At 43.5% G+C, this 14,329-nt stretch overlaps 1 protein-coding gene across 2 annotated transcripts in view; it reads right to left on the bottom strand.

Moving 5' to 3' along the window:
* IDE (insulin degrading enzyme) overlaps positions 1–8,865 on the bottom strand; it is an 80,823-nt gene extending 71,958 nt beyond the window's left edge. For both annotated transcript variants that reach the window (XM_070432698.1, XM_070432699.1), the window contains exon 1: positions 8,709–8,865. In XM_070432698.1, coding sequence (XP_070288799.1) covers positions 8,709–8,806 — 98 coding nt within the window. In that variant the 5' untranslated portion in view covers positions 8,807–8,865. The remainder of the gene's footprint in view (positions 1–8,708) is intronic.
* Positions 8,866–14,329: the final 5,464 nt, after the last annotated feature.

Genomic DNA, 14,329 nt, shown 5'->3' with positions numbered 1-14,329 from the left:
TACTATAGGTGAGCCACTGTTTATAGTCTGTGGTTCTCAATAGGTGTCAATTTTGCTCCCCAAAGGGACATGTGGCAATTCGTCCCAACTGAACTGTCAAAACTGAAGTACGCAACTGGCAACTAGTGAGCGGAGAACAGGTGTGCTGCTCAGCATCCTATATTGCACAGAATAGTCCCTACCACAAAGAATTATCCAGCCCAAAATGTCAATAGTGTCAAGAATGAAAAACCCTAGTTTATAGTTCTGACGTTATTATCCAAAAAATAATTGACCAGAATCACTACAACCAATTCGATCCACTTAAAATAAAACCATGAGATAGCTTCATCAAAACACACAAAGCTATCTGCTTTAAACTCCCATCTCTTTATTTATTTTTAAAAATCTAAACCAAAAAAAAAAAAAAAAAGGCTTACAAGAAAAGAGGGGTAAAACTGATAATGAAGAAGAGAGAGATGTACAGCAACCCTGTCCTTGAGTGAGAAATCTAGTGCACTAGTAAAGTCTGCCTCAGAAAGGAGCACTGGGACAGACCCTTACTGAACTCGTAGTCAGTATCTTGCACAGCACAAACTCCTTATGGGAAGTATACCTTCAATGCACCCCTCACATAGATCCGTTGATTCTCATTTTTCCTGCATGGGAAATTAAACCTCATAAAAGTTATTTGGTTAGAGCCAAACAGGAATTAAATAAGAGAACTAGGATTCAAATCCAGGTCTTCAGACACCAAAGCAACATGCTCTTAACCACTCCACCAAATTAAAAAGTTTATTTTATGTACAGAGACTAAATCTTTGGAAGGATACTCACAGAAATGTTGAGTATGGTTACTATGGATAATAGATACCAGGTGATCGTTATTCTTTGAACTTTTCAGAATAGTACAGAAAGAATCTTTGAAAAGATAAAACTTAAAGGACTTTAATGCACTAGGCTCTACTTACTAAGTTTATAAGCCCAAAGTGAACTTTTATTACTATTATTATTCTGTTGTTATTAACTTGAATCAGCTACATCAGAAAATAGCAGGACTAATTAATAAAGAAAAATATGGACTCCATTTTCATTCACTGTTGTTTTGACAACTTGGTCTCCTTAAGAAACTAGTTTGTGCCCTAGCTGGTTTGGCTCACTGGATAGAGCGTCGGCCTGGGGACTGAAGGGTCCCAGGTTTGATTACGGTCAAGGGCATGTACCTTGGTTGCAGGCACATCCCCAGTAGGGGGTGTGCAGGAGGCAGCTGATAGATGCTTCTCTCTCATCGATGTTTCTTTCTAACTCTCTCTCTCTCCCTTCCTCTCTGTAAAAAATCAATAAAATTATTTTTAAAAAAAGAAAAGAAAAGAAAAGAAACTAGTTTGTTGGCTTACAACTGGGATAATTTCCAAAAGAATTTTTTAAACAATTTGTGATATGAGGTGAAAGCTTTAAGCAGACAGAACCTACTAGCTCACTCACATGCTGACCTAATGTGATATGGTTCAATGTTGCTGTCAATTTAAGGCTTCATTTCTTTCTACACATAGCATAAAAACGTCAGGTTGTTTAGAAAGTAACAGCCTAAATTCTTACTTTTTTTTAAAGCATAGATGCCATCTGTCTCTTTAGATACAGACTTATCTAGCAGGCTGCCTACAACTTTGAAATTGTATCTGTTCTCTTGTGTCCAGAAATAAATACATAACACTTTCTTCTCCTCTTCATAGCAACGATAGCATTGTTATTGTTTTAGTCCACATTTATTAAACACTTAACTACATGATGGAGACAGGCACATTACATGCATTTCCTCATTTAAAACTCACTACAAACCTGTGAGGTAGACACTATTATTGTCCCCATTTTGCTGATTGGAAACAGGCTTGAAGAGGGAAGTAATGAGTACCGGTACACACAGAAGTAAATGGCAGAATCCAGGCATTGTGGCTCCAGAATCCCTATAGCAATGCAAGCCAAAGAACAGTAATGGAACTCCTTCTCATCCAGCCCCTGAAGGATCTGTATCAGAATGGACTGTTCCACAATACTGTAACCAATCCATCAAAGCCATGTGCAAATATTCAAGACTATTAGGTAAAACAGTGAACCCAACTCCTGCTGCCTCAGCAGCCAAAAACTAGGTTTAATGGTGGGAGGTACAAGAAGAACAACTGATGCTTATGTAGCCAATGAACAATTAGAACACTCTTCACTGGTTAGTGTCAGAAACACCACACCACGCTGGCTGGTGTGGCTCTCAGTTGATTGGAGCACTGTCCGTGAACCTGAGGTCACAGGTTTGATTCCTGGTGGGGCACATACCTGAGTTACAGGTTCAATCCCTGGTCAGAACAGGATGCGACCAATCAATGTCTCTCTTACATCTATGTTTCTTTCTCTTTCTCGCTTTCTCTCTCTTCCCCTTCTCCTGCTCCTTCCCCTCCCCCCTAAAATCAATTACAAACACACACACACACACAAAACCACAAGAACATCATTATTCATAATAGCCAAAAGTGGAAGCAATCCAAGTAAGTGTCCAGTGATGGATGAATGGATAAACAAAATGTTATTATATAAACATATTGTGGAATATTATACAGCCTTTAAAAGGAACAAAAAGGAACAAAATTCTGACACATGCTACAAGGGACGAAAATCGAAAACATTATGCTAAGTGAAATAAGTGAATCACAAAAGGCCAAAGACTGATTCCACTTTCTGATTCCACTTTCTGGTAGAAGAGCATTTTGAGCTGAGGAAAAACAGTGCAAATAATCTGAGCAAGAGTGAATCAGTCAATAACACTAGTGAGGTTTAGAGTGATGATTTTGGAAACAAGATCAGAGAGGTGGTGAGAGGCCAGATCCCATAGAACCTTCTTGGCCATTGTAAAGACTCTGTCTTGAATCTGAGCAAAATGAAGTGAAATAACAAATTGATATTTCTCTCTCTCCCTTTCTCAAATCAATCAATCAATAAAAATTTTTATTAAAATAAAAAATAGCCCTAGCCGGTTTGGCTAAGTGGATAGAGCGTCAGCCTGTGGACTGAAGGGTCTGGGGTTCGATTCTGGTCAAGGGCATGCAAGAGGCAGCTGATCAGTGATTCTCATCATTGATGTTTCTATCTCTCTCTCCCTATCCCTTCCTGTTTGAAATCAATAAAAATATATTTTAAAAAATAAATTAATTAAATAAAATAAAAAGAAATCTGAGCAAAATAGGATCAACTGCAAGGTTTTAAGTATTCCCTAGCAAAGATCTATAACTTCAAAGGATCACAGATTTCAAAAAGATCATGCTGCCAGTGGTGACAAGAACAGGCTACATGGCCCTGACCGGTTTGGCTCAGTGGATAGAGCTCCCAGGTTCGATTCCGATCAAGGGCATGTACCATGGTTGCGGGCACATCCCCAGTAGGGGGTGTGCAGGAGGCAGCTGATCAATGTTTCTAACTCTCTATCCTTCTCCCTTCCTCTCTGTAAAAAATCAATAAAATATATTAAGAAAAAAAAAAAGGAGAACAGGCTACATGTAGAGAGGCAAGTGCAGAAGCAAAAAAACTGAGAGGCCATTACATATAGCAAAAGATTAGAATCAGGGTGGTAACAGTGAGAAGTGGTCTGGATCTGGACATATATGCTGACTGGATGAGGGATATGAGAACAAGAAAGGAGTTAAGGATGACCCCAAGTTATTAGCCCAAACAAACAGAAGAACAGATGTTATTATCTGGGATGGGAAGAAGACTGTGGGAGGAGCAGATATGAGGGAGAAGATCTGGATATAGGTTTTGGACATGATGAGTTCAAGATTTATACTGGACATCAAAGGGAAAATGTTGAGTAGGAAGTTTATCATCTAAGACTGAAATTCAGGGAAGAGGTTCTGGTTAGAGATATACATTTGGGAATTGTCATAACATAGATCAGGCCCATTTCATAAAACTTCTATGATGATGATGGATATGTTCTATATGTGCACTGCCCATATGGTAACCACCAGCCACATGAGACTAGAAATTCGGCTAGGATGACAGAGAAACTGAATTGTTAATTGTAGTTAATTTACATTTTAAAAAGCACATGTGGCTCATGGCTACATATTTAACAAAGCATAGTATTTAAAGCAATGTGATTGGATGAGAACACTAAATGAGTGAGGTTTGGCAGAGAAGACGTCCAAAGATTGGGCACTGGGGCACACCAACGACATGGGTTATTTGTGATAGGAAGAAAAAAAATGAACCAACCCCAATTTCTAGCAACAACAGAATAGAAAAATAATTAGTGGCATATTCAAGTAAGACTGTCAATCAGCAGTAAATGCATACATCTATGTGAACAAATCTCAAAAACAATGTTAAGTGAAAAAAGTAACTTAAAGAAAATTATAAATGTCAAAAGCAGACAAAACTAAGCAATATACTGTTTAAGAATATATTCAGATTGATAAAGCTATAAAGAAAATCAAGGAACTTATTATCCAAATGTAGAATAATATCACCTCTCCAGAGAAGGTTGCAATTGGGAGATGAGTACAGAAGGCTTCAAAGTTACTGGCAATATTCTATTTCCTAACTAGATGGTGGGAACACAGGTGTTCATTTTGTTATTCTCCTTCGTTCTATATACTCTGGCATGTATAATATTAAATCATATATATATATATATATATATATATGGCAGTGCATGGTTAAATTTCAAATGGAAATTTCAAAATTTCTTTAAATCATTAAGTTCAGAAAAAAGGAAAGATAACTCTGGGTTGTATAAGGTCTATAAAGGACAGATTTAGTCATATAAAGAAAAGAGGGAAGGGCATTCTAGAATTGGGAATAAACAGGTCATGTATAAGAGACAATAAATTAGTGAGTCTACTGGAGAAGAAGAAAGTTAGGTTGAAAAGTTAGGCTAGGGCTAGTTCCTGAGATGCTTAAATACTGGGTCAAGGAGTTTGGACTTGATGGCGAAATAGTGCAGAACCAATGATGGTGTCTAAGTAAGACAATGGCATAGGGAAAGTGGTATATCAGTCGGATTAATCTGATGATTAGGATTAAATAGTAGGAAGACAGAAGGCTGGAAAAATCAGTTATTAAACTTGTAGATGTGAGATATCAGAGAAAATGCTGGTGATCTGAACGTTGATGGTGATGGAAGATCCAAGTTTACCCCGAGAAACTACGATGAAAGACTGAAGAGAGTTTGGTCTTGAAAATAGGCGGAGGGAAAAAGAGAGATTCAAAAATTATACCAATTTTCAAGCTAAAACTACAAAAATGATAACATCAACATATGCAAAATTAGGGAAATCAATAGGAAGCTGGTTTTGAAGGAGGACCATTCATTCAATAAAGACATCAGGCAGAGTGTGATATCTTCCCCTCAGGGAGCAGCTTATGAGTCCCCCCTCTTTTTTAAACAATTACATATTTTTAGTAGACAAAGAAAAACTATATAGTTGAGGGGGGGGAGAATAAAAGTTTTTATAGCTTTCAACTCTGTAAGAATTTTGTAAGCCCTACTTTTCAACGAAGAGTTGCGTGATATAAGTGCTGTTGCTTTTCAAAATAAATTGAAAGAAATAACAGAACACAAAAGTTAGTAAATGGTTAGTAAAAAGTCAGAGATAAAGGAGTGCAACTACTCACTATTGAACTGAAAGCTCTTCGAGGACAAATTTTATCACTTTTTAAAAGTATTTTAAAAGCCTGAATCTTAATAGCTAGTTAGTCCCACCTGGCACACCACTGTTTCCTAAGCCTGGAGAATAGAGAGATGCAAAGGAGAGCTGCCTGCAAAATGACATGACTGATGCCCAAGTGTTTTAAGTGGTTGCCAGGGGCTGGGCTATTACCTCCAGGTTCCCCAATAATACAGATCATTTCACAAAGCCCAAATATATCCAATTTGATTGAACAGAAGACAACGAAGCTGCTTTTCAAAATGAATTGACTTTATACAAATGCTTTTAAGATCATCTCTTTCACCCTAGCCAGTTTGGCTCAGTGAATAGAGGGATGGTCTGTGGACTGAAGGGTCCCAGGTTTGATTCCCATCAAGGGCACATGCCTGGGTTGCAGGCTCAATTCTCCAGTAGGGGGCGTGCAGGAAGCAGCCTATCAATGATTCTCTCATCGTTGATGTTTCTCTCTCTCTCTCCCTATCTGAAATCAGTAAAAATATTTTTCAAAAGACTATTATGTTTAAAAAAAAAAATCTCTTTCTCAAACAGTAACAGGAAATGAATGCCGTAACAGAGCTCAGGATCTGAGACTAAACAGACAAGAGTTAAATCCCAGCTCTTCCAATATACAGCTGTGGAACCATCTCTGTTAGTGCATTCTTTTGACCATGGAGGGTTGATTACTATCTTCCTTAAGATATGAATATGTGCCCTACCTAGTTTGGCTCAGTGGATAGAGCCTCGGCCTTCGGACTGAGGGGTCCCGGGTTTGATTCTGGTCAGGGGCACATGCCCAGGTTGTGAGCTCCAACCCCAGTGCGGGGAGTGCAGGAGGCAGCCAATCAATGATTCTCTCTCATCATTGATGTTTCTATTTCTTTCTCCCTCTCCTTTCCTCTCTGAAATCAATAATATATTTTTTAAAAAGATATGAATATCTGGTAGCTTCAGATGTTAGTACTTTTCCTTCTTAAAACTACACCCAGATCCTTTTGATTGGGCCTGTATTTTTCTTAATAACCTCAGACACTAATTTTTAGCATGGAGCATTCTAGATGGTTCATCTCATTCATTATGTTTTGAATCTCCTGAATCTCCCTTTTTGAAAACAATTGTATCGTGAAGCTCTTGGCTGTTCAACCCATGCTCTGGACTTCACCAATGAAAGCGAAGAGCGTGGGAGAAAACCATAGAGAAAAATCGAATTGTAGGTACGCCATACAAACATTTCAGTTGTATAAAACTTAAAATCAATGCTTTCTCTGAAATCACAAATTCTGCACACTGGAGACAATATGAAGCTCAACACTGTCTATTAGCAACAAATTAAGAACAAAAATTGTTCTGACTTGAAGGAGGCCCAGGGATGCACCTTGCCTATGCTTATTACCCCCCAATTCTCCGAACTCGGGGATCTTTTAGCATGTTGTAGCGGATACTGCAGGGACAGAGGAGGAAAAACAAGTTCCACAGATCCTTTATTTGCATGCAGCCTTCTGAGTACCATTACTGCCCTCCTAGCTCAGGCAGTCAAGACTAAGTCCCAACCGGTTTCTCTGCCTGAGATCTCTCCACTCCCTCACCTCCTGCACACAGCCACCAAAGCAATTTCCTAAACCACCAGTTTCATTACATCACTCCCCACCTCAAAAACACTTAATGGCTCCCTACCTCCTAGTCACTGGAAGAAAGCCCAACTAAAATTCAAAGCCCAGGCTAGCATTATCCTAATTTTTATAATACAGGGCCTGTTTCCTCCTAATTCCCCCCACGGAAATTCTCTAAGGCTGCAACTAGACTAATCCGCTCACGGCCCCCCCCCCCAAGAAACAGACTAGTCTGCACCCCTGGGCTGGAGTACAACCACCCCTGCCTATCCTCCGCCCTCCTCTGCCTTTCCCCCAAAAGGTCAGCGCAGACCCCCTCCTCTATCTCTGCCCGGAACTGTGCTCCTAAAAAGCACACACGGCCCATACTGGACATCTTCTCACTCTCTTCAGACATCCTTTTTAGCTGGCAATTCTCCCGTCGTAATGCAATCCGCTCCCACCAAGACAAAGTTCCTCGGAGGTGGATCCCATGCCAGTGCTCACACAGAGGGCCTATCGCAGTGCCCCGCACTTGCTAGGTCCTGGATAGTAAAACTAGAGGAAGGGTTCGGATGATGCAGGTGCAGGTGATGCGGGGCCAGACAATACTGCCCATCTTTCCCAGTTCCTCTTAATTCACAGTAAAGGGGACTCAGCGTTCGCTTCAGGGCCGACAGTATCTAGCGTACACGGAGCAATGAAGTGCAGCGAGCCCGCCGCCCGAGGGCAAGAACCCTGCGTCCCGATCCCGGTTCTTGCCACAATCTCTGCAACTGTGGGGAAATCACACAATTTTCCTGCGTATCGGTTGGCTCAGAGGCAAAACAAGGGAGCTGCTGGGATGGATCCCAAGGTACCCTTTCCCCAATTCCCCGGGAAACGCAGCACTCGTCTACCCGCTCCAGCGGAGGCACGCAAACTTTCGAGGTTCCCACCGCAGGCATTTCCACGGAGCAGTGAAAACTCAGTCCCCGCAGGAGAACGCGGGGCGGAGAGGAAAGCGGTCCCCCTGGACCCCAAGGCCAGGGATAGTCCGCTGGGTTCCCGGCCCCTCGCAGGCGGATTCCCCGGAGAGTGGCCGGCGCGGGTCTCAGGAGCGGGCCCGGGTGACTCCGTCCGCGCCCGCGCCCGCGCGGCGCCCCGCGCCCCCACACTTATGACACTCGCCGCGTGTCCCGGTCCCGGCCCCCATCCGCCCCCACCGGCCCGAGGGACGCCGTCCTCCCTCTGCAAGGCCCCTCGCTGCCGCCGGGCGAGCCGCCCTGCTGGGCCCTGGAGCGGCCTCGGCGCGGCCGTCTGGGGCCCAGGCCCGCGGGACGGGCGGCGTGAGGGGCGGCGGCGGCGGCGGCGGCGGCTTTAAGTGCTGAATCACCACTTTGCAACCCGAGCTCCAAACCACGGTGACCCGCGGGCCCCGAGGGCCCGAACGCTGTGCCCCACTTACCCACAGAGGCGCTCGGGGGGCGACAGGCGGGCGCCGAGGGCCGAGCGGAAGGCGCGGGGCGAAGCGGGGTGCAGCAGCCACGCTAGCAGGTACCGCATAGCCCGGCGCAGCCGCCGGGATCACAGCGAGCGACCGCTTCCTTCCAGCGCCGAGCGCCGGCCTGTCCCACTGCGCATGCTCAGTCCGCGCGCCGCGCCGCCTCCCGGGAGCCCCCGAGTGGCCGCCGCGCCGGGTTTTGCCTGGCGCCCGACTGGGCGGGGCGGCGGGACGGCGGGCGTCCCAGGTCTGAGCGGGCGGCGGGATGGGGTCCGGCCGGGGAGCTGCGGGGGCCCAGCAGCCAGGCTTTCCCAAGTGGGGAGGGTCCCGGCGGAGTCACACAGCACGTGTGAGGGCGGCGATGTGTGTCTGGCTGTGTGTCGGGGGTGGGGGAGGGGGGGGTGGGAGGGGGGGAAACTGGGGGCTCACAGGTACCGTGTGAGCACTAGGGGGCGCGGGGTGGGGAGAAATGGGGGGCTCACAGGTACCGTGTAGGCACTAGGGGGTGGGTTGGGGGGAAACGGGGGGCTCACAGGTACCGTGTAGGCACTAGGGGGCGGGGGTGGGGAGAAATGGGGGGCTCACAGGTACCGTGTAGGCACTAGGGGGTGGGTTGGGGGGAAACGGGGGGCTCACAGGTACCGTGTGGGCACTAGGGGCCCGGTCGGTGGAGGCAATCCCATTGGCTGTCCCCGGCCGCGCAGGTGTTGGAACAAGGTCAGCCAACCAGGCTGCCTCCCAGAAAACAAATCCACGCTCTGCAAGGCCCGCGGGCTCCCTCTAGAGCGCGGTAGGGATGTGGACCGCGGGGTGGATGGAAATTGAGGGGGTTTGGGGGGACTTAAGACTATTGGGGTCCACCAGTGGGAAGCCGGGACCCAGACGGAACTATCAACCCTGGGGAAGCTAGCTGCCCTTCAAGGAGCAAGGTGGATATGGGACAGGCCATGGCAAAACAACTCCCATTTAAAAAACAGCAACCCGCATATACATGTCCTACAGCCGTGGTCAGTGTACTTCAGTCATTATTTGTAAGGCGAGACTTTTTGCCATGATGGCTTTATGGTATTTTGCATCCAAGAGCAACCTAATTAATAATTGTTATGGCAAAAAATAAAATAAAATAATAATTGTTATGGCCCAGTCGGTGTGGCTCAGTGGTTGAGCCTCGACCCATGAACCAAGAGGTCACTGGTTCGATTTCCAGTCAGGGCATATGCCTGGGTTGTGGGCTCGATCCCCAGTAGGTAGAAGGCAGCTGATCCGTGATGTTTTTCTCTCTCTATCCTTATCCCTTCCTCTCTCTCTAAAAATCAATAAAAACATTTTTTAGAAATAATAATTGTTATGAATCTAACTTTGTATTGCATTATTTTACGGGGTCTTTAGGGAAGAGTGTGATTAGGGGTGGTGACTCCCTTGCTTATGTGGTTTAGGTTTCTGATGTAGTAGACAAAAGACTGCAGCCAAAAGCTGCTCTGAATCCTATTATTGCTACAAATGGGAATTAGGAGAAGGGTTCTTTAATCAAGTGGATGCCTCATCAAAGAGGTAGAGGTGATCTTTTTTACAATAGGGTTTCAGCTAAAGGCAAACCTTGGGTGGATGAAAACTGAGGAACTGGAGATAAGGGCTCCTAGTGAAATGCAAGGTAAAATTGCACCACATTACATTTTAGCCCCAACCCACCTGTATTAGTTTCTTGTAGCTGCCATAACAAATTACCACAAACATGGTGGCTTAAAACAACAGAAATTTATTGTCTCACAGTCTAGAGGCCAGAATCCCCAAAGCAAGATGTCAGGGCCACAGTCCCTACAGGACTTTTCAGCTTCTGGTAGATGCCAGCTTCCTTGACTTGTGGGCACATCAATCTCTGCCTCCATCTTGACATTGCCTTCTCTTCTGCATGTCTTTTTTTCTTCTTTTACAAGGACATTTGTCATTGGATTTAAGGTACATCCAGGTAATCTAGAATGATCTTATCTCATCCTAAACTCAATTACATCTGCAAAGACCTGTTTTCCAAACAATGTAACACAAGTTCCTGGGATTAGGATGTGAACATATCTTTTGGTGGGCCACCACTCAACCCACTAACTACCCCACTTTTCCAGCCTCTACCCCCACCCTCTACTCACTCCAATTTATGCAGCGGTCACAGCTAATTGATTATTATAACAATCCTAACTTGTCAGTGCTCTACCAATTTTTAAGACCTATTGAAATGGCATTGCTTTGCCCCGACAGCGTGGCTCAGTGATTGAGCCTCGACCTATGAACCAGGAGGCCACAGAGGTCATGGTTTGATTCCCAGTCAGGTATATGCCCAGGTTGTGGGCTGTGTGAAAGGTAGCCAATCCGCCCTGATCGGTTTGGCTCAGTGGATAGAGCGTCAGCCTGGGGACTGAGGGGGTCCCAGGTTCAATTCCAGTCAAGGGCATGTACCTTGGTTGCAGGCACATCCCCAGTGGGGGGTGTGCAGGAGGCAGCTGATTGATGTTTCTCTCTCATTGATGTTTTTATCTCTCTATCCCTCTCCCTTCCTCTCTGTAAAAAATCAATAAAAATAAATTTAAAAAAGAAAGGTAGCCAATCCATGATTCTTTCTCATCATTGATGTTTCTATCTCTCTGAAATCAATAAAAATAAAATTAAATAAATGGCCTTGCCCTAGTTGGTTTGGCTCAGTGGATAGACAGTCGGCCTGCAGACTGAAGGGTCCTGGGTTTGAGTCCCGTCAAAGGCACATGCCTGGGTTGTGGGCTCGATCCCCAGTAGGGGATGTGCAGGAGACAGCCAATCAATGATTCTCATCATTGATGTTTCTTCCTCTTTGAAATCAATACAAATATATTTTAATAAAATAAAATAAATGACCTTTACAAAACTTATCCTTATTTCCATTTCTCACATACCCCAATGTAAGTAACCACTCTCTGATCAGAGCTACCAGAATAGTTTGCCACTCAAAAGGCACTTACTTGGATTTTAACTTTTCATACTTGTAAGAAGCAGTAGATTAGGTATGATGTCTTAGTCATTTTTTAAAATATGATTTTGTTTGTTTTTGTTCATCTTCAACCTGAGATATTTTTCCATTGATTTTTTAGAGACACTGGAAGAGAGAGGGAAAGACAGAGAGAAAGTTCAATTGGTTGCCTCCTGCACGTCCCTGACTAGGGCCCAGGCCAGGGAGGAGCCTGCAACTAAGGTATTTGCCCTTAATCAGAATTGAACCTGGGACCCTTTGGTCTGCTGGCTGAACACTCTATCCACTGAGCCAAACTGGCTAGGGCTTAAATATGTTTTTTTTATTGATTTGAGAGAGAGAGGAAAGGAGAGGGAGAGAGAAACATCAATCCTGCTGTCTCTTGCACACCTCTTGCTAGGGATCAAGCCTGAAACCCTGGCCTGTGCCGGGATCGGGAATCAGCCTGGAGACCTCTCCAATCAAACTTCTGGTGCATGGGACAATGCTCAACCAAACCGCACTGGCCAGGGCGTTAGTCATTTTTGTATATCACCTGGCAGCAAGCACAGTGCTTAGTTAAATTAATGCTTGTTAAATATATGTTTGCTAAATCTGATTATACCTGAAAATGTAACTACCATTTATAGAGAATACAGGGGACAATAATTAAATCACATTTTAAGGATACAAGCCGCAAAATTAGAACATTTGAAAACTATAGGACAAATGACCCTATTTCTTTAACAAATAAATTGCAAAATAAAAAAGAAAGGAGTGCCAGGCTGGTGTGGCTCAGTTGGTTGAGTGCTGTTCCATGCACCAAGAGGTCACTGGTTCCATTCCCAGTCAGGGCACATGCCTGGGTTGCAGGCTCAATCCCCAGTACAGGGTGTGCAGGAGGCACTCAATGTGTCGTTGATGTTTCTCTCTCTCCCTCTACCTTCCTCTCTCTCTAAAAAATAAAAATAGCATCTTCTTAAATATATATATATACTTTAAAAAGAAGAAAGAAAGGAGAAGCCTACAGATTAAAGGGGACTTAGAATTGACAAGCTATGACAAGATGTTTATAAAATTTTATATGAAAAAGCTCAGGAAGACCCAAGCTAATGTGGAAGAAAAATCTAGAACACTTACACTACCAAATATTATTATTATTAAGCTATAGTAACTGAGATAAATATCATGGCCTGAGAGCAGACAGATAGGCCATGTTAAACTGGTAGTATCTATTAAAGCTGCATATAAGCATACACTATGACCCAGCAATTCCATTTCTACCTATATACCCAACAGAACTAGAAAGCAAAAAACAAAAGATACATATCAGCCAAATGAAATGTTTGGTTCTTGTTTGAATCCTGATTTAAACAAACCCATTATGGAAAAGAAACATGAGACAATCAGAAAAGTAAAAGCACTGACTAGGTATTTATGATATTTTATGTTAATTTTGGGGTATGTTCATGGCTGTGGCTTTTTTTAAAGAGTCCTTTGAGATATATGCTAAAATTATATGATGCCTAGGATTTGGTTCAGAATAATTCAATGGACGATCAGGGAAGAAGGGGAAGTATAGATAAAACAGTATTGGCCATGAACTGTTAATTATTGAAGCTGGCTAATAGATGCCTGGGAGATTTATTATTCTAGTCTCTTTGCTTTAGTATATGTTTGAAAATTTCCATGATAAAAAGTTTCATAATGTTTGTTTTAAGTACAGCACTATGGTAATGAAATACCTAAAAGCAACATGAATTTTTAAGAATGTATATAGATAAGTGATTTATTAATTATAAATTATTTAAAGCTCTCCGGAATGATTCATACTTGCTAGTCCTTAAAAGTCAGTTTGAGGTACTTTATGAACAGTACTTGAAATATTGATGTAAAAATTGATAATATTTTCCACCCTTAAGACTATTCTTGATTTGTCCACTTAACAAATACGGCCCCAGGCCTTGCTTTAGTTAGGGGTGGGGAAACTTTTTTCTGCCAGGGGCCATTTGGATCATTCGAGGGCCACACAAAATTATCAACTTAAAAATTAGCCTATATTTGGTCAAACATTTAATTAACTCATCCCTAATGCCTTGGCCAGACCAAATGATTTCTTGGGCCTTACACAGCCCGTGGGCTGGATATTCCCCAATCCCTGCTTTAGATGTTGCTACATCAGAGAAAAGAGCAATCAACTTTGTATTGTACTAAAATAATATTAGGTTAACCAGAGTGGGTTTTCTTGCTGCCCAGCTTCATCCAAGGGACTTTCCCTCCATCATCACTGCTGCTCTGCTGGGTAGGGGGAGGTGGCAAAGCTCTCACCATTTGTATTAAGGGGGCTTATGTATGTCTGGGGCTGTTGACAAGAGCATAGAGTTGAATATTTGAACTACATGGGCAATTTTTAAAAAATATAATTTTTATTGATTTCAGAGAGGAAGGGAGAGGGAGAGAAAGGTAGAAACATCAATGATAAGAGAGAATTATTGATCGGCTGCCTCCTGCATGCCCCACTCTGGGGATCAAGCCCCCAACCTGGAATGTGGCCTGACCGGGAATCAGAGGTTAGACCTCCTGGTTCATAGGTTGATGCTCAACCACTGAGCCA

The sequence above is a fragment of the Myotis yumanensis genome, unplaced genomic scaffold (genome assembly GCF_028538775.1).
Source record: "Myotis yumanensis isolate MYYU_CA2020_CCGP unplaced genomic scaffold, mMyoYum1.0.hap1 SCAF_13, whole genome shotgun sequence".
Classification (NCBI taxonomy): domain Eukaryota; kingdom Metazoa; phylum Chordata; class Mammalia; order Chiroptera; family Vespertilionidae; genus Myotis; species Myotis yumanensis.
This window is presented reverse-complemented; position numbering and strand designations above follow the sequence as displayed.